The sequence below is a fragment of the Tripterygium wilfordii genome, chromosome 11 (genome assembly GCF_013401445.1).
Source record: "Tripterygium wilfordii isolate XIE 37 chromosome 11, ASM1340144v1, whole genome shotgun sequence".
NCBI lineage: Eukaryota > Viridiplantae > Streptophyta > Magnoliopsida > Celastrales > Celastraceae > Tripterygium > Tripterygium wilfordii.
This window is the reverse complement of record NC_052242.1, coordinates 2,906,379-2,931,328: the sequence shown is the minus strand read 5'-3', so window position 1 is coordinate 2,931,328 and position 24,950 is coordinate 2,906,379. Positions and strand designations below refer to the sequence as shown.

Genomic DNA, 24,950 nt, shown 5'->3' with positions numbered 1-24,950 from the left:
TGGTGAGGCAGTCCTGCAACAGCGCCGCTCCACAAACGGGGTATTGAAGTCAACGGAATCGATGACTATATGCTAACGATCCCGCAGCATCGCTGCTCCACAATTGGGGTGTTGAAGCGAGCGGAACTATTGGCTATATGCTAGCAGTTTCGCTGGCAAATCAGAAGCGTTCTAGTGAACATTTTTTTAATTGAAATTTATTTTATACAAAAATTACTTTTAATAATAAATATAATAATCTTTTCACCATTTATGAGTTGCCATCCGCTAAAAGTTTCGTCAAACACATCACAACCTATTTCACAGTTTTTTTACACGACTTTTAAACTATCATTGAAAATCAATGCCACCGTTCTATTAAACAAGGCCTTAGTTGGGGAGAGGATGACAATTGAAACAAATTATGATGGATAGTCAGGTTTTTATTCAACGGTCTTGAATTTTCATGTCTTTTTCGCATCCAATTTGATTCATAAAAATTGACCGTTAGATTCATAAACACGGTAAAAAAAACACACATAATTTTTTCAAAAAAAAAAAAAATGGTTGAAGGATTAAATGAAATTACAGCGGTGTCCCTCTCACCCATATAGATCGATACACTTTGATTGCCAATGTTAATAATAAACCAGAAGCTCATTTGTTATCAAATAGTGAAATACTGTGATTAACTGAGAACCTAAACAAGGGAAGTAGCCTCAAGCGTGGATAAGGTTGGTTGAGAATTGAGATTCCATGGCAACACACAAGTTGCCAATCTAAAAGAGATTAATATAATGAATCAAGTTGACTAAATTTGATTAAATTGATAATCATTCTTAATCACTGAAACCTAATTAAATAAACAATGTCAGTCAAACAAATACGCTAAATAAAACAAAAGCAGTCAGGGACCATGAATATATATATATATATATATATATATATATATATATATATATATATATATATATATATATGTCCTCTTCCACAGTTTCCTTCTTCAACACCCATACCTACGCTACTTGCACTGATTTGCAGGTTTATTATTCATTGTCAGGAATCAGGAGTCAGGAAAGTAACAACTTTTGAGCTACCTACAATAGAATTGATTCATTCACAACTTCCTAACCCATTTTTGAGACATCAAGCAGCACTCATTCTGCAAATTCCCTATTATTAATAAAAAATGATAAAGATTTCAGTAATAACTATCCCAGAAACATCGTAGCTGTGTGTGACATGCATGTATTAGATGTGGTTTTCAATGGACCCCTTGCTGTGATGTTACTACATCCAATGAATGCATGTCACACACTGCTGGGATGCTTCTGAGATGGTTATTACTGGAATCCCTAGCATTGTTGATTCTTAATAGCCCTGGTGATGCATTCCAGGCTCAAATTAACTTAATTAATTTAAAATTATGCATAAAACTATTACTTCGATTCTCAAACGCTGACATCACTATATATATATATATATAACTTGCATATACACATCATCATCTAGCTATCTTTAAATAATTTTTTTATTTCCTGTAAACGTACTTAATCCTAGGCAAACATATTTTACAAATATTTTTGCATACCTCATTAGTTCTTGGACTGCTATAATTATATATAATGAAAAACTGGTTTCAATAGATATATTCACTTATACACATTTATTGTGAGATGATATACAGTCTATTTCTTATGATTTATGAAAAGGACAAGATTCCCTCCATTAAATATTAGCAGTATGAACTGGGGAAAGTGTGTGATGCAATAACTTTTTTGTTTGGAGACTGGAGTAATGCTGATTGATTATTATTTTCATCAAGCCATTCAATTTTATTAGTAAATTTAGAGCAGGCGATGAGGACCTGACGCAAAGTTATTTATTTATTTATTTTTATGACAAGGGAAACGGATCCACTGACCTTTCGATGGGCATCTATGAGGCCGCGCAACTACCGACGAACCATGCATTGCCAGACAAGATGATGATGCCCAATTATATAGACAACTCAAAGTTATTCTAATTATTTAGTATATATAAAACACTAATGAGCATTCAGGCTCCTGAAAATTAGGGTAATGATGATGCCAACAAAATACCCTCCACCAAGATGCTGAGACACTGTGGCATAGGGGATTGACACTTGGCACCAAGATGTCGAATGGACCTGTTGTCGAGGCACCGAGATGGCATTCCTCGAGTAGTTATGATAGGAATCCTAACAGTTAGTATCTCAGTTATCTCAATTGTTGAGTTGTAAGAACATGATTTCATATGCATCAAGTGAGACATGTGGAGCCCACAAATTCACTTAGATCATGTGCGTACAACTCAAAAGTTTGGAACACTGGGATACCCAATTATCATTTTTGTTCCTAAAGCAGCCAACCAAGGTATATTCGAGGTGCCAACCTCACTACACCTCGTGACAGTTCAATGGAACCACTTCGAGAACCTGGGCGATCAACCATCGAGGAAATCGAGTCATGAAGGAGACCAATTCAAATTAGAAAGGAATCAAGAAGAGATTTGCCATCCTCAAAATCCGCCTGAGTATCAGTAAGGAAGAGATTTTCTCCTTCCAAAAATTTAACTCTCCAATTCGACATCCTGCACTAGGTAAGGATTTCTAACTCTTAACTTTTGATTGCTATAAACAAACACCGAGCACACTCCTCTCCTAGTAACACTTCAACTGACTTAGCTCACGTTGTCTCTTGTCCAGATCACCTCAGTCAATCCAAGGAGATAATCCTTGACGTCAATCCTACCACTCGATACGTTGCGAAGACCGAGTTAGTTTTGAACATCAGTAACATTAACACGAGTGCTTATACAACCATACGACATTCCAAATTTTAAGGCTCGATGATATAATTCGCCATGTAATTTTTTTAGTGGGGAATGAAATGGTACAAGAACACTGCATGTTGAACAACCGACAAATCCATACAACAAATCATGTAGAAGCAGGAAAAAGTGAAAGAAGACATCCAGGTTGATGTAAAGAAAACAATTTAGGACTCGGATTCTGGAATAGAAGTCCAAATAGATGCAGCGAGAAAATTCCTGGATTTCCAACCTAGAACGAGCCTATTGTTGGCCAACTCGTCCACCCTATATCCGTCATTGAACAATCCCAACAAAAGCTTCGCTTGACAATGATTGGCAAAGCTTATGCTTGCTGGCTGGTAACCAACACTGCCCAACCATTCCCACCAAGAGCCTCGTTCCTCGCCACTGGTCTGGTAAATCCGGGTCAACGACCCAGCTATTCTCGGCCCCAAGAATACTCTTTCAACCAGGGTCCGAGCTCGGTCTTGCATTGGGATTGGGAATCCAGCCTCCAGCGAGTCATAGAAGGCAGAGTAATGCTGCAATGAGTCCATGAACCAGCTCACAAAACCTCCATCCCCTATAGTCCCCGTCTCCTCTTCAACTAGAGTCACCAACCTCGGATTTAGGGTCTTTACTCCAGATAAAAATGAAATGATTGAATGCGGTGCCTGATAGTTAGAATGTGGTAGGTGCAGCATGCAGTTGATCATCAAGGCTTCCCCTCTCACTAACTTCAAAGAAGAAGGTCGGAATGTATCATCAGAGTCCAACCTACATTGGTGGAAGGAAAACGGCTGACCGATTGATGCAGCAAATGCGATCAAACGGCGACCCGTCTCTTGCACTGTCCCAATCGATCTTCTGCTCCCACTCCTCGACAAGGCAGTGATCCTAAGATGTGGGACAGGCGCGCCATCCTTCCTTGACACTAATGCTTGCATCAGTGAAGCCCATTGAATCCCCTCCATGATATCATAATCTACTATGTGCACCCGTCTATCTTGGGCCACAGCTTCCAGAATAGCTTGATTTGCTGTGAAGTGTCCAAATTTCACACAAGGAGATATGTCTTGCAGCAGCTGAAATGCAGCAACCACGTCCGTCTGGTGACAGCGATGCTTGTAATCCTGCCCACTGCCTACCAAGTCCTTACCGTCTACCAGAATGTACAAGGCATCGGTAAAGTATGCTGCCAACCTCTCCATATTGGTTCCATTTACGGACACCAACTCCTTGAGCCGAATCAATATCACTCGAGCCAAATCCCGGCTCTTGTTCACACCAGTCAGTGCCTCAGCTGCCGCCATCAACAGGTGGACAAGCCTCAGCCCTTTAGAATCCTCACTGTTGGTCTCTTCATCATCCACAGACATAGTGTCAATGGATGTCCCGTGGGTTACTGGACTCTGTACCAATCCCCCGTCGTCAACCAGGGATTGAATGAGATCACAAATATCATCATGATCAGACGATAAAGCATCCCAGTCGATCACTGGAGACCAGTCATTCCACTTACAGGTAATGTCACACTCATTAGAAGGGGTGAGAATACTAGTGGCGCTATAGCTGGAAATATTCAGCTCATCAGTGTCATCAATGGCCGTAGCCGTTGACATAGCTCTCAAAAAGGTGTAGTTACTGTGAGTATGATGTGTCACAGTGTCAGGAACAAGGTGTTATATATAGAACAAAAGTGTTTCCAGATATATAAAAACAGCTCTAAAGCTTAAAGGAGGAGCTGGTATATAAGAGACAGTGGAGGTGAAAATGATAAAAGAGTTCAAAATTTCCATTTACTTTAATTAATGAGCTTGATTACAAAAGGCGAGGCGTGATTATTAGAGAATATACATAGTGTCTACAACTCATTGCACATCTTTGTCCATCAATGGTGATGAAAGCAACATAATCAAACATTCTTAAATCTTAATCCTAGTCAAAGCACTCTGTAATTGGTTCTTTTCCATAAAAAAGTGTTTAAAGAAACATCTTTGGCTACCCCATTAATTTGTCTACTCCTACAATAAAAAACTTCTACTGGGGTCACAAGATGTATTCATGGGTATATACCTAGTTTGAAATGAGATTCTTTGTCTGTCCTAAAGACAACAAGATTCCCTACATTAAAAATAATTTGTGATGCAATCAATTTTTGGCTTATGCACTACTCATCATTTTCATCTAGCAATATCCCACCCAACCTTAGCCTCAGAGAACTTAGAGATCATCAAGCAATTTGACCTCCAAATTTCGCGGTAATAGTACTTTTGGGAACAGAATAATTTAACCCAATTCAATTTGAGAACTCATTTTTCAAAGGTTTCAAGTTAGTAATCGAAAATTCAAATTTGTTTCAAAGTACCCACACGGGCAGCTTCTGCCTTTTCGGACAGACAATTTCATAAACATTTTCACTGCCCAAAAGGTTTGAAAACTGACCGAGTGACTATGTTGGAACAATTCGAATTTTCGATTCCCAACTTGAAACGTTTGAAAAATGAGTTCGCGAGTTGAACTGGATCAAATTATTCAGTATCCAAAAATGCTATTACCCCCAACTTTTAGTCATGGAAGATACAAATTAGAAAACATAATAGAGATATTAGCCTTTATATATGATATAAATACAACCTAATACTGATTAAATTGACAATTATAGACAGCTCAAAAGTTATTCTAATTCCAGACTACGCATTTGTTTTTAAAAAAATGCAGAATTGACTCATTACAAGGGTCTTCTCTGAACAACCAGCAAATCAGTGCAAGTACCCTGTAGTAGCACAAAAAAGTTGAAGACGACATTCCACTATCCTACAGCTTTGTTTTTCTCAATGTCTTTGTTTGACTTGCATTATGTATAAACATAATTTAAAGTGTTTCTCTTTTGTACTTTTGAAGCCGAATACGAATACGAATTCTTCTCTGACAGAGTTCCATCTCTTTTGGTTTTAATTCAAGTTAAAAATACAAATAACCAATCAGGGAATCGAATATCAGAGATTTGATTATCCAACCAGGAATCTATTTCCATTCACGAAATCTTAATAGGGAAAATTTTGATTAGGACCACAAAGTCCTCAATCAATAACCCAGAGCCTAAAGAAGGTTAGCTATGCAATCATACAATTATTGATTCGACTGCAGCAAGTTTAACTGGGGCTTCCATGTTTTGAGGGAGTTTCTTTCCATAACCTTCAAAGGTTCTTGTTACATATGCTGTCCTCATTTTTCTTTATAACTATAGTCTTTATGACGATTAGAAAGCTAAACTATTCACCTGATTTACTGCCTGTGCCCTCTCAAAGAATTTTTAAGACGAAAACTACAGTGTCAATGAAAGTAATAATTGGAAGTATGTTCACGTCATTTAGGAAATTCTAGTCAGACATAGGCCAGAATCACTTAACTTAAGCTTTGCAATTTGGCTTCAACACTGAAACTTCCTAATTAGTTCTACACCAAAATTATTCACATGTAATATTGAAAAAGATGCAAGCGAACATGTGGGCTAGTGGTAGAGTTGCAGGGAGCAACCTAGAGGTCACAAGTTCAATTCCTGGAAACAATCTCTCCACATATCATATGGGGTTGAGGTATGCGTACATTCTACCTGTCCCCAACTCCGCTCACTGTGGGAATCTTGTGCACAAAAGTTGTTTACCAATATTGAAAATGATAGCAGTTTGTAAATAAGAGAGGAGAAAAGACTAGTAGAAAACCAAGTTAAGACATTACCAAGAGGAATTGTATTTTTGTAGTGCCAAACTAATAAATCATCCACGGTTGTCTTTTTGTCTTCACTACTTGGTGGCCATCGAATCCTGGTTGAGTAAATAAACATGTCCAGTCCTCGTTAGAACCCAGATAAGACAATGGAGAATTTAAAAAATTCATATATGTACGCTATACTAAGCAATATGCTTGAGCAAAAGCCAAAACCACTTGGCAGAAAAGCCAGGGTCTGAAGGGATGATAAAGAAACCTCCCCCCATTTTTCTTTAATTTGCTGGCTCAAGAACATCAGCTAGAAGAAGCCACCAAACATGTATGTACATACATACATACATACATAGAAATATACATAGAAATATGTATATGTATCTATATAAGGCAGTGATGTCACTACTTCAGATCCATTGCTAATACACAAAAAAAAGCATAGAGAGAGAGAAATGTCAGACAAAACAAATCATAACTGTGATCGGTATATTATTGTCTTTTATATGAGAACCAAACTAATAATTTATGTTTGGTTTTTAGTTTAAACTCTTTTGGGTCTTGAAAGCATCATCAGAAAGTTTATTAAATTCTAAAGACAGTGACTAATGTTTTAAGAGTACGCAACTTGGAGAGTTGGAGATTAGACTCCAAATGCAGGGTTGTTGATAGAATTGTCTTTTCTCTCTTGTTTTGGAAGTGTAGGGTAGTCATCGAAACACTTCAAAGTTGCTGTTTACTTCAACGCTAAGAAGGTTATGTAATGAGGAGAGAACTGCCACTCCATATGATTTTAACCTGCAGGAGTACACCTTATTCATTTATTCCTCCTTTGTTTGGATTAAGTTGCAGTCACCTAAGCTTAATTTAATCTACAGAACAAAGCAAACGAACCTATTACCAGAAAATACACAATGCAAAATCCTCAAAATTGTAGAGCAAAGAAAATTTTGAACTCTAGTCTATTGCATACTTTGTGTTTCTTTTTCAAGCCCACACAACTACTAACAAAGTAGCTCTTTCTCTTTGGGTTTCACCTCCTTAATTCTTGCTAATTGACATGCTTAAACCTCAGCTGGGTCAGCAGTATCAGGTGCATGTCTAAGACCAAGTCTGCCATAAAAATAGTAAGCAATCTCACACACATTCATCACAAATAAAGAGAGAGAAAGAAACGACAAAAAAAGGGGTTAAACATTTACATTTCAGGAACTGTTCATTTGAATCAGAGAACAAAAGTTCCCTTGAATTCCCAGGTGATCAAAGCACTCCCAAAAACACATCTGACCAAATGCAATTCGCCAAACGTTCCTTTGATAACCATTTCACGTTTCACACAAGCTTGATATATCACCAGAAATGCGAGTATACAATAAACTGATATTAAATAATTGACTACCTGGTTAAAAAACGAAAACCAAACAAGACTACGAAAATGTTATGTTTATGGTAAGTCGAGGGAGGATTTCACTTTCTATGTGCTCCTTTTTATTTTAAGAGAAGGTAATTACTAAAAAGTAAAAACCTTTTGTAAAGGTTGGACTCCAGCAAATATTCACTTCCTTTGCAAAGAAAGGGAAGAATCAATAATCATTACAACTAGTTAGCAGCATGAAAAGTGATTTTTTGACTCATGGGTGCTCTGAACGTGATGAGCAGCTCTTTGGGGGATAAATGAAAATCTCTTAAGTGACCACATACCAGATCTGGTCATCTAACACTTGGGACTGCCACTGGATGGGCCTTCTTTTTGGTTTAGAGAGAGATGGACAGCCTTGGCAGCAGATACAGCTGAATCTCCCCTCTTGACAATTCCCTCAAGCTTCCCAACCTTCTCAGACAGCAAACTAACATTCGCATTGGTGGACTGGACCAACTTATTTGCAGTTTCCAGAGCACTGCACAGCTAAAACAGCCAAAAACAATTAGCAGTGAGGTCATTAGCAATCTGATTCATGGTAAATCCTAGGACAATTTTGCACTTGGCACACTACCCTGTGAACTATGTAAAATTAAAAGATAAATGCAAAGCAGATCATATCCCAATACTAAGAATTAAACCTTTAGAGTTAGAGCTGTCCATGAGTGGTCTGTACCAGCAAGTGCCTTGTCCAATCGATCATATGTTTCCTGAAACATCATAATATATATTAGCTTCTTTTTTTTTTATCATTCTAACATGTCTGTGGCACCAATTTTTCATTTACATTTAACACCAATATATGGCTCATGCAATATTCCCTTTGGAATCAAGGCTAAACTAATATCAAACAACAAGTAAAAACTATTAAAACTTCCTTGGAAAGCTTAACGCAGAGTGCTAGCTCCATTTCAAGTTATTCCACCAAAATATTTTGCATTCTTATACATTTCTTAAAGCTCAGCTCGGGCGGCATCATATCTTATACCTGATGGAAATTCCTCTCAGTGAGTATGTCAGAGCAAACGAACAAGGGAAGGTTCCAATGACCATAATAAATACAAGTGGAAGTACATGGATTATATTTATAGGGCAATGCTCCTTCCTTCTCTGGATTTCACATTTATTTACATTTTAATAACCATAATTAAGAAAAAATACAATAGATTCTGCTAGATGGAGTTCATTATCTCTCAACATGAAAACACAATTGAAGATGATCAATATCCCTTCAATTAAAAATCTGTCAAGCACACTATGCATTCATTCGTGTACATATTGAATTTTGAAGAAATTAACGATAACAAATAGTTCGATGATGGAGAAGACTGATTGAAGAGAAATCGAAAAGGAACCTTAAACAGTTCAGCGAGGTCCAAGGAGGATTGAGAGACATCTTCGTAATTAGGAATTGGCGAGGCTTCCCGGTGATCAGGTACTGCAACATCATTGGCTGCTTCTTCTTCTCCCAGATCGCTCAGCAGATCGCCTATGCACAGCAATGGCCCTCCTACCCCTCTCATCTTCCAATTTCTCTTCGATTTCCACACAGAATCTCCGACTTCTCTCTCAGTTTTACTTAAAACGTTTCCGTCCGTCTCCGTTTGTAACGAGGCTTTATCCAAAACGATGCCGTTTATGACAATTCTTCCAATTTACCGAACGAATTCTGCATAGCACTGTAGAGCAGAGTGCTTGTGGTCTGTTGCCTCTGGACTCGATTCTCTGATGAGGTAAGGATATCGACTATCGAGTCCTTCATTCATACTGGATTTCCTCGCTTTTCTTTGAATCGATTGCTAAAAATTTTCTGTGCTTTATGTTTATTTTCTTTTTGTTCGGTTTTTGATTGTTCCTAGGGTTTAGAGATTACCCAACAATCTCTTTTTGTGCATTAATGTCTGCGCGCTTGGTGGTCTAGGTGGGTCTGGTAAACTGACAAGGCGAGTGAAAAGGAGTGGAATTTTAAGAGCTGGAGTTATACCTGCAAGCACGAGTAGCTGTTAGAGGTATAGAGAAATGGCAGGCCAAGAGGAAGTAAAACATCTTGAGGATTGCACGGTATCCAAGTCAGTTTTCTCGCATCTATTCTCCTTAGTTTTTTTTTTTTATTATATGGCTGTTAAGAAAATTGAACTGATGGGGAGATTATATGTTAGATGTGTCATTGTGATTTGTGAATTAGGCAGTGAAAAGAAAGCAATTGTGCATAAACTTGTGTCCTGTGGGGATTAAGTCATCTCGTCTGGGTGTTCTTTGAGGCTGTGAAACATTTTTGCATGTAGATGCTTGTGTTTGATAGAAGCACAGAACACCACTCTGAGGCATGAGCTTTAAATGTGTTATTTTTAGTGCCAGCAAAATAGTTTATTCAAGTTAAGGGAAGAGGGTCAAAAATTGTTTTGATGTCTTCAATATCTCTGTGTGGCGCTTTTCTAACAAGTAGGATGTTTGATCGTAAACGTAAAGTGCAGCTTATTGAGTTCGATATGCTAAATAAATTTATTCAAAAGACAAATTTGAGATTTTTAAACCTTGCATAAGCTTCATAGTTATATTCTCTCTGAGAGTGGTTCCAAATATGTGTGTGGTATGCAAAGTGTTTAATGACTAGATGCATCATGTATGCATCAGTTATATAATATCAGCTCTTTTTCATAGTTTCTTCTATGGTTGGACATATTTTCATTTAGAACCTACGTATGACACCCTACATGGGAAAAATGTATGTACTTACAGCTGCAAATTTCATGTTTTTTACATTTTGTCTTTTGAAATTATTTCATGTACCTGTTTGATGAGTGGTAAAATGGAATATCTGCAGTGCTTTGGGTACGTGGGTATTCTCGGTGGCAGGGGCTTTGCTAGCAATTCCAGTGGGGATAAAACGGAAATCTTTCGGACCTCTTGTGTTTTTTGGCACAACTGGTACAATGCTTGATATTATTATTGGAATCAGTCAATGTGAAAGAGAGCATGCTGAACGTCAAATGAAGCTATTAGAGGCTCAAAGTTCTAAGGGCGATGAAGCTTTTGCTGCGACTGAATCTGAGTCTTGATAGCACAAATATACCTTTTGCTTGACGTTTTGATGTTCTCATTTTCTTCGATCTGAGTGATCGTAAGGGCTAGTTTCTTTCGAATAGCTCTTTGCTGGATTGGTAGCTATTCATTTCATGTATTTTTGTTCTTCATGCTGCACTTCCCCGACATTATCTTCTGAACTTATTTATGATGTGGAATCAAGTCATTACAGTATAAAGTCGTCTTTGCTAATAAAAATTCCAGTTTGTGATTAATATCATCTTGAAGTGATGGTGGTTTTATGCTGAAATGGTTCTCCCATTAAGTTTTTTTTTTCTCTAAGGTTTCTTGAATACAAATGGCGCATAAAACATTCTGCAGCGAGGCTGATTAGCAGGCGTGACATTTTGATGCCCGAGTAAGCCCCCATCAATGGTCAAGTGCATTGTGTTCTATGCGAAGGAATTCAACACGGGGCTCAAATGGCACGAGTATGTGACATGTTGAAATCCTTCTTAGGATAACACTCATCAAATTTCATACCCTAACCTTGATAATGATCTTCCAAGTGATTGTTACAACTTTTGTACACCAACCACAACCAGTGGCCTGTCAACATCGGCTGTAACCTGGCTGGATAAAGTAATTTTTCCCCAACAAAAAACCAAGTAAAGGTGCCGCTCACTGTGATGATATGTAAACAAGTCGGAGATGAGGCTTGTTTTTGCAGAGAAAAGAAAGGCTACACCATCTTTTCCCTTTGGATAGAAATTTACACAAAAAGAAAAACATATCCAAGAGGAAACAGAAGAAACAAGAAACGAAAAAATGTATCACCTAAAATATACATACATAGGAGTTCTTGACGATTCTCAAAACTAATGGTGAAATCCTTACAAGCAGAATCAAATTTCAGTACAAGATCAGTGACTTATCCAAACCTTTGACACAAGGATTCCCTTCAAAGATGCGCAGAGATGTTATGCAGCAGAGAGAGAGACTTTGGCTTTTTAGGGAAAGGCATGCGCAAGGAAGAGTCCGGGAGATCACAAGATAGGGTCATCTGGGAGAAAGAAGAGTAACTGTTTGACTGACGCCTTCTCCTTGATTTGGAACCATTTAGGGGGAATAATTGAGGAAACGAGGCTTAAGTGACGCCTTCCCCTTCCCTTCCAACTCTTGCCCTTTACTTTCCCCAATCCCCTTCCTTCCAAACACAATGTTAATGACCAACACTCACTTCAATCTTGTGGCTATTTGGTTTCAATGCATGGAATTGACAAAGAAATCATTTCATACCTACCATATTCCCGGTCTAGGTTCAAGTTTACAGTGACTTCAAATTTATAGGGACTGTTCTTTCCTTGCAGCAGTAACATCTTTAAAAGAAGCAACCAAACCAAATGAAAGTCTACTTTCCTGTCAAGTTGATGTTTTCTCCTTCCTTCCGCAGTTTTATCTTCACTTACAGAGCAAGAATCCGCTACAACTTTGCAATCATTCTCCATGTCCACATCTTTTGGATCAGACTTTTGATTTTGCTTCTGCTTTCTATAACATAAATATACCTTCTCAGCTTTGATGTTCCCAAACAGAAGTTCTGCAGCTTTGTTTCTGACAAGTAGTGGCATGTAGTCTGATTCATCCCACAGGTACAGCTGCAGTTGAAGAAGTGATGGAAGTTCAAGAAAACAATGTTAGAAAGAGATTGTTAGCCGTCTCACATCTTTAGAAGTGGTGGAAGTTCAAGAAAACAATGGCTTTTACATGAAGCAAGGAAATCTAATTACAGAAATGGAGATGGTGATTTCAGATCAAAGTTGAATGGAAAAGTTGCAGGACTAAATTGTAATTATGTAATCACTCAAGTTAAACTACAGCTCATTGCTAGATAACAACAGGAATCTGAAATAGTCACTGATGAGGTATCATAAAACCCATGGGAAATTAAAACCTTACTTTTATCTATTCATAACACTGACTTAACAGTTGGGATAAGCATCTCTTCCAACTTCTGCACTGATTTCTTTAAAATGCATGTAGATTAAAATAATGCAAAGAGGCATTTCATCTGAGCCAGGGAGCCAGTTTTGTTTTCAAAGAGTCGTCAATCAATTACGAGTAAATCAATCTATCTATAAATACAGAAAGTGACTGCATGCAATTACATACATATGTTCAGGCTCAACAGCTTTTATCACACAAATCAATACCTGTCACTGATAAAGCTTGAGCTATTCACAGTAACAACCCTCTAGGCATAAAAACGTTATTCCTGGGCCAAATGGACCTGCAATTTCATCTATAATGCTGTATATTTCTAAGATGAAATATGGAAGCACTAAAAAGATCCTGAAACTGCTTATATTTCTCTTGACACCAGCCAAATTCCAGTTGGATATATTGTTTGTTGCTTATTATATGATTTAATTACACCCACAAACCACATTCAATGCCGATCAACATGCAACAGTTTCCCTCAGCTCAAAGTTTCAACTAGTAGCTTTCCTCAACTTAAAATTAATACCCGAATTTGATATAACTTTTACAAAACATGAGCTTTCAAGATAACTTTAAACCTATAATATTTAAGCGACCTACAAAACAAAAAAATAATTACTAAAATATTTAGGTTCTTGAATAACTTGAAAAAATGTTGTCCTTCCATTAAATCAATGATGCAACTAAAAGAACAAAACCATACCATAAAGGGTCTATATATCATGCTTACTGCATGAAGGTGGTTTGAGCTCTTAGGGCAATAGAGTGGAAAAGAAGTTTGCTCAACCACGGACCTGCTCCACAGGTTGGAAAACAATTCAGTAACCATACTCATTGTTATTGTTATACTCACGAAATGTCCACAACAAAGCAGACCTTGTCAATCTGACATACCTATATTGCATATCAAAAGTGCTACCGCATAGCCGGCAGCCAGTACAAATGAGGTCTTCTACTAAGCTATCATCCACCACATTGGACAGTCGCCGGCTGATGAACATCTTTTCTTTCTCATTATCACCAAGAGCTTTCCAGGTAATTGGCAGAAACATTTCTCCAATAAATGCACTAAAGATTGCTTTACAGGAATCAAATAACTGTGACACTTCTGAAAGAGAGAAACAGCGTCGGGATTCACTTTCTCCTGGTACTTTCCAGTTTCTTGAAAGCTGCCCCTTCTGTCAAGAAAGTTGCCCTTAGTAAACTTGTGGATGGATTCAAAATATGGTTTATTGCTAACCCTGAGAGATCCAAACTTCGGATCAAGGCATTCTATTTTTGGGATAACATGAATAGCACCACCTAAGGTGGAGACGAGTGACAGCTTGTGCATTCAATAAAATATTGAGACAACCACTAGAACCAATCAACCAAACATACTAGAAGGCCCAAAAATGACATGCAAACAAAACACTAATTTAATTGCAGAATGGGTTGTGTAACACACATTGAATCAAGATACGGAAAGTTTTTCTATTACCAGCAATCATATTAAAAATCATCAAAGAGAGAGAAAGAAGTACATATATATTTACTAGGTCATCCATTACTTCACGATTTCAGGAGATATCGCGTACAAAATGATGTTTAGACTTAAAGGAAAAGAACAAAGACCACAAAACCAAGGTTAAAAATGGGACAACTTCAATGCACATAAATGTAAATTCAAAGCACATTTAGAGTAACTATAACAGCATGCTGCAATGATCACATTGAAATTGTTCAAGACATATTATTTGATTCCCAAGCAACAGTTACAATTAACTATACAAACATAATTACATGATGCTATTTGTTACGACTTACGACAAAAAATGGAGGGAAAAGAGAATACTTGAAAGCTTTGGAATTTGGTGTTGAAAAGAGTAGCTCCAGCCTGCCGCGCCCACTTGACAACCTTCCTGAACTTTTCTCTTGCAGCTGTCCCCACTCGAGATTCCACCATTAAGTCATCGAGTCCTAAAAATTAGAAGATTCCATGAATGAGCTGATTTGAGCAGGCCTGGTCATATTGAAAGCCCAAGCACTCAAAAACTTAACATAAGTCCAGAGATCCCTTCCCTTTGGGACCAAAAGGTCCAAGCAAATAATATACAAACACATACACACACGGACAGATGGATAGAAACCCCTGCCTCTTCCATAGTTTGTAAGTGACAATGAATATGGAGTACCCTTTGAGACAAGTGATTCAAAAGGGTGAATCAGAGGAAGTAGTGATGAACAGTTCTCAGTTCTGGCCTCAACAGCATCCCCAAATTTTGTGATCTTCACATCTAAACCAAAAATATAACGCATAAGAAAATGAAAACAAAAAACTAGTACACAATGTAAATTACATTATGGGATGTGAAATGTGTTCGTATTTTACAATTTCGTTTCAGTAGAATCTGCAAACAATTTATTCACATAACATGGGAAGTTTAATAAGTAAAGGAAGGAACTCTAATATGTGTTTTAACTATGAAGTAAAATTCTGTCATTTCATTATTTGAGTATGAACAACAGAAAGCGTCTCACTTTGTAACAAAATAACATCACCAGCAACCGCAATGGATGCCATTTGTTTCTGCCACAGTGAAACAGAAAAGAACGGCCGAGAATCATCGCCCACCTGAATGTCGGTCCTGATTACCTCTCCACCTTTTGATAGTTTAAACTGCGCACATAATAAACTAACGATTAACTATGGAGTCTGACGGATTAGTGGCCAATAGAAACCTTTTTTTTTTACCAAAAATAGAAAATCATAGAACGCAATCATATTGCACAGCAACCGCTCACACACACACAGATACAGAGAGTCACCTGAACGGGAGTGGATCTATGGACAAATACGAGAAGCTGAACAAAATCGCCGATATGAAGGGCAGCTTTGGAGAGGTCGATCAGTGGACCGTACCATCCGATCGCTGATGTCATCCCGTAGAACGGATTCAAATTCTCCGTTTCAGTACCCAACGCTTCCTCGGTGGGATTTGAGCAGATGCTGTGTTGGGCTATTTTTTCGATCTGAGTTATCGGGCCGAGCCGGACCAAATGAGGCCCAGTTCTTCCGGCCTACCTCCTAGTCCAATTACGGCCCAGATGCAAGGTTCACTTTGAATTTTGAAAGAGTAGTTGATAAACTGTTGGGCTGGGATAACAATTGTTACAACGAAGCTCCGCCTTTCGAGTTAGCTGAAAGCCCAAACTAAATTGTTCTTCTCGGCCTCTCAGGGAGTAGAGTTGCATTAAATGGATCGGGTACCTTGTAGGTAGCCTCCGGACCGATTTTTTTTTTGCCATCCCTTGTGAATGGTATCCAAATAAGCAGACTAGAATACAACATTTTACATGCAAGATCTCTTTAACAGAGGGAAACTGACTACTATTGTTTTACTAGTCCAAGATTTACCCCACATTTGAGATAACATCGAAAACTTACGCATTGCCCGACTGTAGGAATATTGAAAAGAACACATGCGCAAGCCGCAACAGACAGACTAGTGAGACTGCAAGTCTCAAATATGATCCAGCCACCCAAAATAAAAAAATCTATTGGGCTGCAATAAATAAATGAAAAAAAAAGTGGAAAAATACAGGATTAAATTTGTTATCAATATGAAACCGGCCGACAAAAACAAAGGCCAATTCCGGGAAGCAGCTTTTGTTAAAACCAGCTACTAAAACAAAGGCCATGGCAGCAGAACCCGCCTTTATCTACACATTCCACCAGATATTTCAGCACCAAACGTCGAACAGAATCATGAAGTATGAATGCATCCCAAGATCCAACAACATACTTCCTCCTTTGCGTTTTTGAACTCTTGTCCACTACTAATAGAGCAAACTATACGCAGGTACTTTTTATCTGCAACAGAGCTCTCACCGAACAATATAAAGCCCTGTTTACTTAGTATAAAGCCCGGTTAACTTAGTTTTATTTACCCGTGCTGTGCATCCTTTGCTTTCCCACATCCACAAAACCACTTATCTGAAATATGAACTCATGTAAAGCCGCACACCAATATCAAGGGGTCCATCATCCCCACCAACTGCATGAAGTGCTACAGGGATTGTTGCAAGAAGGCGCACTGTCAGAGGGAAAACTGCTGGCTCAATCCCCGACTTCAAACCAGGATCCAAATCATGGGCAGATAAACCAGAAGCACACTCACTACTACCATCTCCAGACAAGCACAATTCAACTCCCGGATTAGTAGGGCTCACAAGCCATGCAGCATCATCTAGTTTCCTATTATAGCCAAAGCCACTTCTCCTATGTGACTGTTTGTAGGCACAAAAACTCAGCACCAATGTAGATGTTACCTCAAGCCACTCAGCTGTCAAGCCTTCAATTTCGTCATAATATATTCTCCGTTCAACCTGGAGGCAGACCATAAGAGAACAAGATAACAACTGTGGCATTGTAACAATCAAGCTATGTTGTTTTTTTACACTAATTCACAAAAGACAAATATTGTTACAAGTCAAGTAGGCAAATACTTACAGCTAGCTTGTTGATGTAAATTGACATAAATCTTGGCCCCAGACCCAAAACTCTAGCGTCTGATAATAAAATCTGTGGAATGGCAATCGCAAAGTGTGAGATCATACAATCCATGAAAACAAAATTGAAATTATCAAACAGAAGAGAGGTCTTTGCAAACAGTTACAGTTGAAACAATACCAATATCATTTTCAAAACAATTGTGCATCATACAGCATGCAACAGATTGCTCCTATAATATAATTTTAACTTCCAACTGCCACCTGGTCGGTTAAACCCCAGCCCTACCATCTTTAGATAATCAATCAAGAGGGAGGGGAGCTAAGAATAATGACACGATGCATGCATCAAAAGAACAGTAAAAGCAAGTGCACAACTATGCCCAGCATTTAAACATGTCTCCAAAGAACCAGGTCACATTACCAGTTGCTCTAGATCGAGACATGGAATACAAGTATACAACCCTACATGACAATAGTATACAGGGCAGAATGCAACAACTTCAATTAATCATGACAGTATATAAAGATGCCAAAATACCACATAACAAAAGTAATAGACGGGGGATATCTAAACCAGCATCTTTTAACTTCAACATTTAAAAGACCCGTGAGAGCTAAAGGAGAGGGAAACAACTATAAAAGCCGAACACTCACTAAATACTTAATAAATTTGAGGCTAATTAACATATATTTGTTAATTGAAAAAATTTATCTCAACTGAATCTTCAGATAATACACGAGATATAAACTGGATGAGATGACAAAGTTACTAAAAGTGGCAGGTATCAGATAGCACAAGCCACTTCACGACACATGTGCCGGTGCCTTCAAAGGCCTACGGCCACTTGCTTAATACTCTCAGGCTTAATGAGCTGAGGAAAGGGCACCTAGCAAGCCACCGTACAAGGGGGGACTTCACCTAAGCGGGTGTCTAACAAAGTTTTCTATTTTAGATTACATTTGAGAGGATAAAAGATAGTTTAGACGTGCAAGATTTTTTTTAGAGAAAGTGCCGTGGCAGTGAAAGAATTGAGAGAATTCAAATAGGAGATAATAATAAAACAAAAAAAGAATATGAAGACTAAGAAAGACTTAGTAGAAGGAAGTAATATGGAATTATGGATATATGCTCATAGGATAAGAAAAGAGTGTAGCTCTAGATAAGAATAAACGGCAAAAGAGAAACAAACATCCAACTTAGCTTCTCTTATGGATTCATGTAGCCGACCCCCAACTGTATGGGAGAAAGGCTTCGATGATGTTGATGAAAAAATGACTTGAAACATCGAACAAGAAGTTTTGGCCGGGTTAAATCACTTGGAAGGATTCACAATAACTTTTAGACCCAATGGAATACACTTAATCAAATCACTTATATTCACTTGCAGTAGATTACTTGTGATTGGAACTTTAATTATCCTTTTTTCTGAGTCTTGGATAACGAAACTATTTTTATTTAACAATTCACTTAACTCAGGGGAGCCCCTTGGGCAATACCTCAGACAAATGCACTATCTATTATAATATTAACGCTAAGTTCAGATGCAGAGCCAAGAAAAAATTTCCTAAAGCATCATGAAATAGAAGTTCCCAAAATCAAGATTTGTAGCAGGAGCAATAAACAACCAGGCGCCAGGAGCAAAAGCAGAGAAGCAGGCACTAGGGCAGGCAAAATGGAAAATGCCAAAAACCAAGTGTTACGAGCAACATAGACGCAAATCTATACTGATGAGAAATGATAATAATAAACTAACTGAAGCCATCATAAAAGATATAGTACCCAATCACACTGTGTGAAAGGTGGAGAAAATAATTACCTCTTTCTTCTTGAGCAAAACCCACATGTAGAGCTTATCACAGGCATCCTTAACATGCCTACTAGCCAGCTTCCTTTCATTACAATGAGCAGCAACTTCTGCAAGTAATTCGGCACAGGGAACTCCATGCTTTAATGCGGCAGCTGATAATGCTTCCCTGCCTTCAAGAGACTCAGCCGTATTCTTATCAAAATGAATACCAGTGAAACATCTTACTGTTGCTTCTTCCCCATGCTGAGACTTATGCAAGATTTTATGCTTCTGACACAATTTCTCAGCTTCTATTACAGCAGCCAATGTGCGATGGACAACAATATCAGGGTAACGACGAAGTGGTGAAGTAAAATGCGTATAAAATGGAACAGCAAGAGCATAATGACCCCAGTCATTGACATTATCTTTTAAATCACCACTACAGAAGTAAGAAGCCAATTGCATTGGTTTTGTAGCATATGAGATAAAAATATCAAATAGTACGGAATCATCCTTGAGCTTTTCCCTGATCCGTTGAAGCGACCAATGGAAACGACCAGAAGAGGAAGTGTCCAATTCCAAGCCATGCTTGAAGCAGAAAGCTTCAAACTCTTTAAGCTTTCGCATATTGGGCTCAGGGTGCCTTCGCAACAACGCACTATGTGGAAAAGCTCTAGATATGATTTCAGCAGCGGTCGTGTTCGCCAAGAGCATAAACTCTTCAACAAGACATTGTGAGTCTTTCTGTTCAGAAAGCACACTATCATATGGAATTCCATTCACATCAAACAAAAATGCAACTTTAGAGTTATCAAGTCGCAGAGCCCCGTCATTGAGCCTCTTCGTCTGTAAAGTTTTTGAAACTTTATGAAGATTCTTAACAGTTTCAATTACATAAGACCATTCAAAGTCGTTATACAATTGTGGGCATCCATTTCCGAAAAAAGTGCCATTTTCCTCATCAATTATGTCCTGTACGTTTTCATATGAAAGCTTGCAACAAGATCGTATCACAGTGCGGCCAATCCAGCGATCTATGACATCCCCAGCACCATTCAAGTCCCAGAAAATTGAGAATGCTAGTCTATCTACTCCAGGGTTAAGTGAACCAAGATTCCCAGAGAGCAAGGACGGCAACATTGGTAATTTACGTTGCAACATATAGACAGATGTTGATCTGATTTGAGCTTCTATGTCTAAGGCTGCGTCAGGTAAAACAAAATATGATGCATCAGCAATATGAACCCCAACCCTGATAATTCCATTCGATAACTTTTCAACCGATAGGGCATCATCAAGATCAGTGGCAGTTGGAGGGTCAATAGTAAAAATGCAAAAATCTCTAAGATCTATCCTATTTTTATATTCTTCCAGTGGCACCTCCCAAGGAATGTGAGGAAGGCAGGAAAGTGTTTCTGGAGAAAATTCAGAGCAACAGATTGCATTTTCAAATAAAATAGCATTGAGTCGTGGCTCCACTTCACCTCCCCGTCCAAAAATATGGGAGACATGGGCTTGTGGAAAAGGACTTTCCTCACTCCAACTATCAATGCGTGCAGCTACAAGTTCCATTTCAACTGTTAGGTCACCATCGTGCAATCTTTTATTGATCAAGTCAGGCAAGCTTCGAACAAGGACCATCATTTTCGGAAATTTTGGGTCAGTTGGGGTCAGCTGGATATAGTCATGGTCAGAAATTGATAACAGACCCTTGTTCTTCTTTGCTTCTTTCTTAAAGCCTTCCCTGTAGTACACCAATTGTTTAACATTAAGAAAACCAACAATAGCATCTCGACGAAGAGACCTTTCGACGATGCCAACAACCCGGCCAGTAGGTCGCTTTGACGGGAATGAACTGATCATGGCACACAACCTCCCTAAAGCACCGATCGCTTCATTCTGCTCTCTAGAAGAGCCAACACAAGAAAAATCTGAGGCAGAGGGATTATGCTCATTTATATAACCACCACCCATGTGGTCAATGAGTTCTTGATGAACAGCATTGCCAGTTATAGAGTAATCCTCTTCATGAAATCCATTCTCTGGAGATAAGCTACATTCACGTTGTGCAATCTCATACTTCACATCTAACTTGCTCTTACCCTTGCCATCAGCAACCATTTCACCGACTTCTGGCGGTACGTTAACATCTTCTGCAGGCACAAGATTGTTGGAAGGCCCAGTTGACCCTTTCATCTTGGTCCACAGAGACAAAGGATCAACCTTGATAACCACAATGTCTCCTTCAACCTGCATCAAAGCATTGACAGTACAACAATTAGAAACTCATTCCCACCCAAACAAGAACACTATTACATAAAATTTAATGTGTTTTCCCAACTCAGTGAATCCAGCAAAAATCATGTAAAGGATCCCACTCACAGCAAGCAATTAAATTAATATATAACTGATTTTTTTTTAAAAAAAAAAGATGGTGCAAAAGTATGAGTTCTAAACGAGTGAACCACAGACTTACAGCTCTATTCTGTGCAGCATTCCCATTGATGAGTACATCTACTGATACTCCATCAATTTTGCAGTATGCCTACCAGCGTAAATCAGCATATAAATGTTATTAGTGAAATTATTTAAACAAAAGAGAAATGCAAGGACCAAATACGTTAAGAAATTGAATAACAATACAAGTTTATTCCCTACCTCAAGCCTATTGTGAGCATTTACCCGAAATAGTGCTTTAAAAGCATCACCTTTCTGTCCAACATTCAAAGAAAACATACAGATATATAAGGTGACAGATATTTCCTTCCACTAAGACAGCTCCAAAGATCAAAATAATAGATTAATTGGAGCAAAACCGTCTATAAAACTAACCTCTAATGCCTCATTAACAGCTGCTATTGACCAGTGTGAAGCAAAAATCTTACATTGAGCATGAACACCACTCTGATTGAAAGATGGCAAACCATGGTCTGTGACTACCCCTAATGGACCTCCACTAGGAATAGGTTCAGGGCACGACATAGAAAATATTCTTCCACTACCATCAGAAGGGTAAAAATCGTCACCTTGCAAGTTCCTCGCCTCACCACCTGATTCTGTTTTTTCATTTATATGCATTGTAGGCAGAGAATTAAACTCAACATTTGATGCTCTTGCAGGTCCCTCTTCATTTGATGCTCTTGCAGGTCCCTCTTCATTTGATGCTCTTGCAGGTCCCTCTTCATTTGATGGATGCATGTCCAACTCCTGCTTTCTTGATGAAGAGTGGCCCATAGATGATGTTAAAATTTTAGTTTTGAAACCAGTTCCCAACTGTGACACTCCAGCACCTTTTTCATTCACTGAACTGCAAGCTGCTACGAAGAAACAAAAAAAAAAAGAATTGAAATTAGAAACCAAAAGAGATCCATTGAGGCCTTGTGGGGACAAATAAAGGTCAATCCAAATCTAAGTAATATCTCCCACACAAAAAAAAAAAAGACACAGAATGTGTGTAAACATTAATCAAATTCCTCATAATAAAAAGAGCGCATTTGACATCATGAGATGTGATCAGAAAATTTGACTAAGAAAAAGCATTCTATATATCCTCACATTTATGCTTGTGAAGACAGAGGCTCCTTTAATCTATCCAAGCATCGATTAACGAGGATGTAGCTCAGAAATGCTTCATTTTCCACTTACGCACGCCATTTACAATCAGTATCATAATTTTAAAATCTTCACCAACATTTTATGCAGAAAGAATAAGGCATTCAAATTGTGCATGAAATTGTGATATTACAAATCCAGAGCTTTTACCAATGTTGAAAAAAGTATAAGGCACCAAGCCCAGTATAGCCCCCAAGCACAAACTTTGTGCCACAATGGCTCACTCGAGTGAACAAAGGCACTAAATAGTACACAACTACCATGCACAAGGATCCTACATTAGAGGTAAGGACAAAAGGGCAAGTTGTAACACAACAGCAATGAGAAGAAATTTCCAGGATTTGAGGCCATGACCCATAGGTTTCGAGAAACGTAAGTCCAACATGTTGAGATTTACACAAAAATTTCCAAAATCCTATAATCCTTGACTATAAATTACACAAGATTCTCTCAGTAGAGACATAAACTTCGCCTAATTTCAACTAAAAAGTGTCTCTCTTTAGGATCATCTCAGTTACCCAGAAACCCAATAGGGCCACAAAAAGGGTATCTAAAACTGACACTAACAATAATTATCAGCGGATTCTAGTTAACATTAAAAAGTCATAGTTCAGATCAAATAAAACAGTAACTCATATTGAACAAAAGTGGTTCATACTTAAAAAGGGTCGGGTATTTACATGTAGAAGGAGTGTTCTGCTTAGATCGGCGATTGGAACGACGCTTCTTCTTCTTCTCCTTGTCAACATCGTCGACCTTCTCAACAATCACGGATTGCTCAGCCATGCTTTTCATGTTTCACCAGAAAATTCAAAAATTCTCAAAAAAGAAAATAAAATTATTCCCCGACGAATCAATAAAACGTAAAAGAAAAATCGAAGAACAAAAATAAAACCCTAGATCAGATTAATCTCAGGAAACTTCCGGTTTGTTTAAAAAAATTAAACGGAAGAACCGAAATTAATAGAAGAAATTTTTCTAAAAAAAAAGAAACAAACGAATCAACAAGAACCGGTAGGCGAGATAGAGATAAGAAATTTATAATTGTTTTAGAGAGACGGGGAAGGGAAGGGGAACAGCTTTTCCAGAGAGAGAAAGTGACGACGGTGGAGAAGTAGTCGAGAAAAGGACGTAATGATTGGTCGGCGTAGACAAAGGGCGCCGACTCTCGATTCCTTTGTCTTCCCTCTCTCTGTCTCTCACTTTCTCTCTTATTTTCTTTTCCTTTTCTTTCCTCCTTTTTTCTCATTATATCTCTTACAGTGCGCGCGCGCGCGATTGGTCGGCACTGCAGCTTAGGCAACTTTCGAGACGTGTCACGAAACGAGTGGACACTCCATAGCTCTTGATACGGCCGACTTTTAGAGGAATTGCAAACGATATACGAAAAGGTACATTTATTTAGTATTCTATAAATTTTTATTTAAATATTAAAATTGCTCCACACTTCAAATACTTTAATATAGATTGCAAAATATTAAATGAAGATAATGACAGCATTAATGCTCGTGCAACAAGAAAATCGAGGAAGTTTTTATCCCAAAAATTTTGGGTCAACTATATGAATGAGAAAATCAACCAAAATCTATTATATGTATTTGTTTATTTCATTTATTTCTATTTAACATCATAATTTCATTAATTTTTATTGAATTTAACCAACGAGATGTGACTCGGTTGACGATCGATTGGGTTAGACATGTATGTACAAAAGGTTCGATTTCAATTAAAAACATATTTCTCAGTGGTATGTTCAAAAAAAAATTATTGAATTTATTCCTTTATTACTATTTCAAACTATGTCTTTTTATGTTTTTTTTTTCTATTTACTTCTTACTCTCTCCTATACAAACTATCTCAATTCTTCTCACCATCGCACTGATCTCTACGAGTACATGCTCATACCATCTTAAACGATATTCTTCCAACTTATCTTGAATTAATATTACTCACATCTTAAATAAAATAATCTCATTTCTTATCTCATATTCTCTCATGTTACTATACATCTAACAAAACATTTGTATATGTGAATACATATTTTTTTTTTGACATATATTGTCTCTTAATAG

General features: G+C 38.0%; 5 protein-coding genes across 7 annotated transcripts; 1 reads left to right on the top strand and 4 right to left on the bottom strand.

The window, feature by feature from the left end:
• Positions 1-2,812: 2,812 nt before the first annotated feature.
• On the bottom strand, positions 2,813-5,113 carry LOC120009733 (protein NODULATION SIGNALING PATHWAY 2-like). The gene has a single exon (XM_038860427.1). It carries the CDS (start codon positions 4,434-4,436, stop codon positions 3,000-3,002), a length of 1,437 nt encoding a protein of 478 aa, XP_038716355.1. The 5' UTR covers positions 4,437-5,113; the 3' UTR covers positions 2,813-2,999.
• A 1,053-nt stretch (positions 5,114-6,166) lies between these two features.
• Positions 6,167-9,545, bottom strand: LOC120009916. 2 transcript variants are annotated; one of them, XR_005470768.1, is made up of 5 exons: positions 9,313-9,545; positions 8,599-8,667; positions 8,239-8,443; positions 7,166-7,335; positions 6,167-6,641 (listed from the first exon to the last, which is right to left on the bottom strand). XR_005470768.1 is itself a non-coding variant. In XM_038860649.1 (4 exons), the coding sequence occupies exons 1-3, from the start codon at positions 9,478-9,480 to the stop codon at positions 8,252-8,254; spliced, it is 429 nt and encodes a 142-aa protein (XP_038716577.1). In that variant the 5' UTR covers positions 9,481-9,544; the 3' UTR covers positions 6,167-6,641; positions 8,239-8,251. The 2 variants fall into 2 exon arrangements, 1 of the variants encoding a protein (XP_038716577.1); XM_038860649.1 differs by lacking the exon at positions 7,166-7,335 and having other exon boundaries at positions 9,313-9,544.
• Positions 9,546-9,604: 59 nt separating this feature from the next.
• Positions 9,605-11,261, top strand: LOC120009917. 2 transcript variants are annotated; one of them, XM_038860650.1, is made up of 3 exons: positions 9,605-9,690; positions 9,879-10,026; positions 10,782-11,261. In XM_038860650.1, exons 2-3 carry the CDS (start codon positions 9,977-9,979, stop codon positions 11,014-11,016), a joined length of 285 nt encoding a protein of 94 aa, XP_038716578.1. In that variant the 5' UTR covers positions 9,605-9,690; positions 9,879-9,976; the 3' UTR covers positions 11,017-11,261. The 2 variants fall into 2 exon arrangements, with proteins under 2 accessions (XP_038716578.1, XP_038716579.1); XM_038860651.1 differs by having other exon boundaries at positions 9,625-9,690; positions 9,817-10,026.
• Positions 11,262-11,784: 523 nt separating this feature from the next.
• On the bottom strand, positions 11,785-16,942 carry LOC120008664. Its single transcript, XM_038859054.1, has 11 exons — positions 16,913-16,942; positions 16,768-16,869; positions 16,593-16,684; positions 16,410-16,476; positions 15,791-16,042; positions 15,503-15,641; positions 15,157-15,258; positions 14,817-14,941; positions 13,877-14,160; positions 13,686-13,776; positions 11,785-12,639 (listed from the first exon to the last, which is right to left on the bottom strand). Exons 1-11 carry the CDS (start codon positions 16,940-16,942, stop codon positions 12,235-12,237), a joined length of 1,689 nt encoding a protein of 562 aa, XP_038714982.1. The 3' UTR covers positions 11,785-12,234.
• On the bottom strand, positions 16,331-24,079 carry LOC120008885 (DIS3-like exonuclease 2). Its single transcript, XM_038859257.1, has 7 exons — positions 23,559-24,079; positions 22,099-22,583; positions 21,925-21,978; positions 21,743-21,811; positions 19,294-21,516; positions 17,475-17,546; positions 16,331-17,350 (listed from the first exon to the last, which is right to left on the bottom strand). Exons 1-7 carry the CDS (start codon positions 23,671-23,673, stop codon positions 16,955-16,957), a joined length of 3,414 nt encoding a protein of 1,137 aa, XP_038715185.1. The 5' UTR covers positions 23,674-24,079; the 3' UTR covers positions 16,331-16,954.
• Positions 24,080-24,950: the final 871 nt, after the last annotated feature.

What these genes read in the sequence shown, in the direction of transcription:
- LOC120008885 (XM_038859257.1), bottom strand. Translation starts at nt 23,673, where the DNA reads ATGAAAAGCATGGCTGAGCAATCCGTGATTGTTGAGAAGGTCGACGAT. An exon ending in GCAGAACACTCCTTCTACAT is followed by an intron (nt 22,584 to 23,558) that starts GTAAATACCCGA and finishes GTTTCTTCGTAG; the next exon opens with CAGCTTGCAGTTCAGTGAAT. An exon ending in CTGTTAATGAGGCATTAGAG is followed by an intron (nt 21,979 to 22,098) that starts GTTAGTTTTATA and finishes AATGTTGGACAG; the next exon opens with AAAGGTGATGCTTTTAAAGC.
- LOC120008664 (XM_038859054.1), bottom strand. Translation starts at nt 16,942, where the DNA reads ATGTGGGAAAGCAAAGGATGCACAGCACGG. An exon ending in TTCCTACAGTCGGGCAATGC is followed by an intron (nt 16,043 to 16,409) that starts GTAAGTTTTCGA and finishes ACTAGGAGGTAG; the next exon opens with GCCGGAAGAACTGGGCCTCA. An exon ending in ACTTTTGATATGCAATATAG is followed by an intron (nt 13,777 to 13,876) that starts GTATGTCAGATT and finishes CCTGTGGAGCAG; the next exon opens with GTCCGTGGTTGAGCAAACTT.
- LOC120009733 (XM_038860427.1), bottom strand. Translation starts at nt 4,436, where the DNA reads ATGTCAACGGCTACGGCCATTGATGACACTGATGAGCTGAATATTTCC.
- LOC120009916 (XM_038860649.1), bottom strand. Translation starts at nt 9,480, where the DNA reads ATGAGAGGGGTAGGAGGGCCATTGCTGTGCATAGGCGATCTGCTGAGC. An exon ending in ACCTCGCTGAACTGTTTAAG is followed by an intron (nt 8,668 to 9,312) that starts GTTCCTTTTCGA and finishes ATGATGTTTCAG; the next exon opens with GAAACATATGATCGATTGGA. An exon ending in GGACAGCTCTAACTCTAAAG is followed by an intron (nt 8,444 to 8,598) that starts GTTTAATTCTTA and finishes TGGCTGTTTTAG; the next exon opens with CTGTGCAGTGCTCTGGAAAC.
- LOC120009917 (XM_038860650.1), top strand. Translation starts at nt 9,977, where the DNA reads ATGGCAGGCCAAGAGGAAGTAAAACATCTTGAGGATTGCACGGTATCC. An exon ending in GAGGATTGCACGGTATCCAA is followed by an intron (nt 10,027 to 10,781) that starts GTCAGTTTTCTC and finishes GAATATCTGCAG; the next exon opens with TGCTTTGGGTACGTGGGTAT.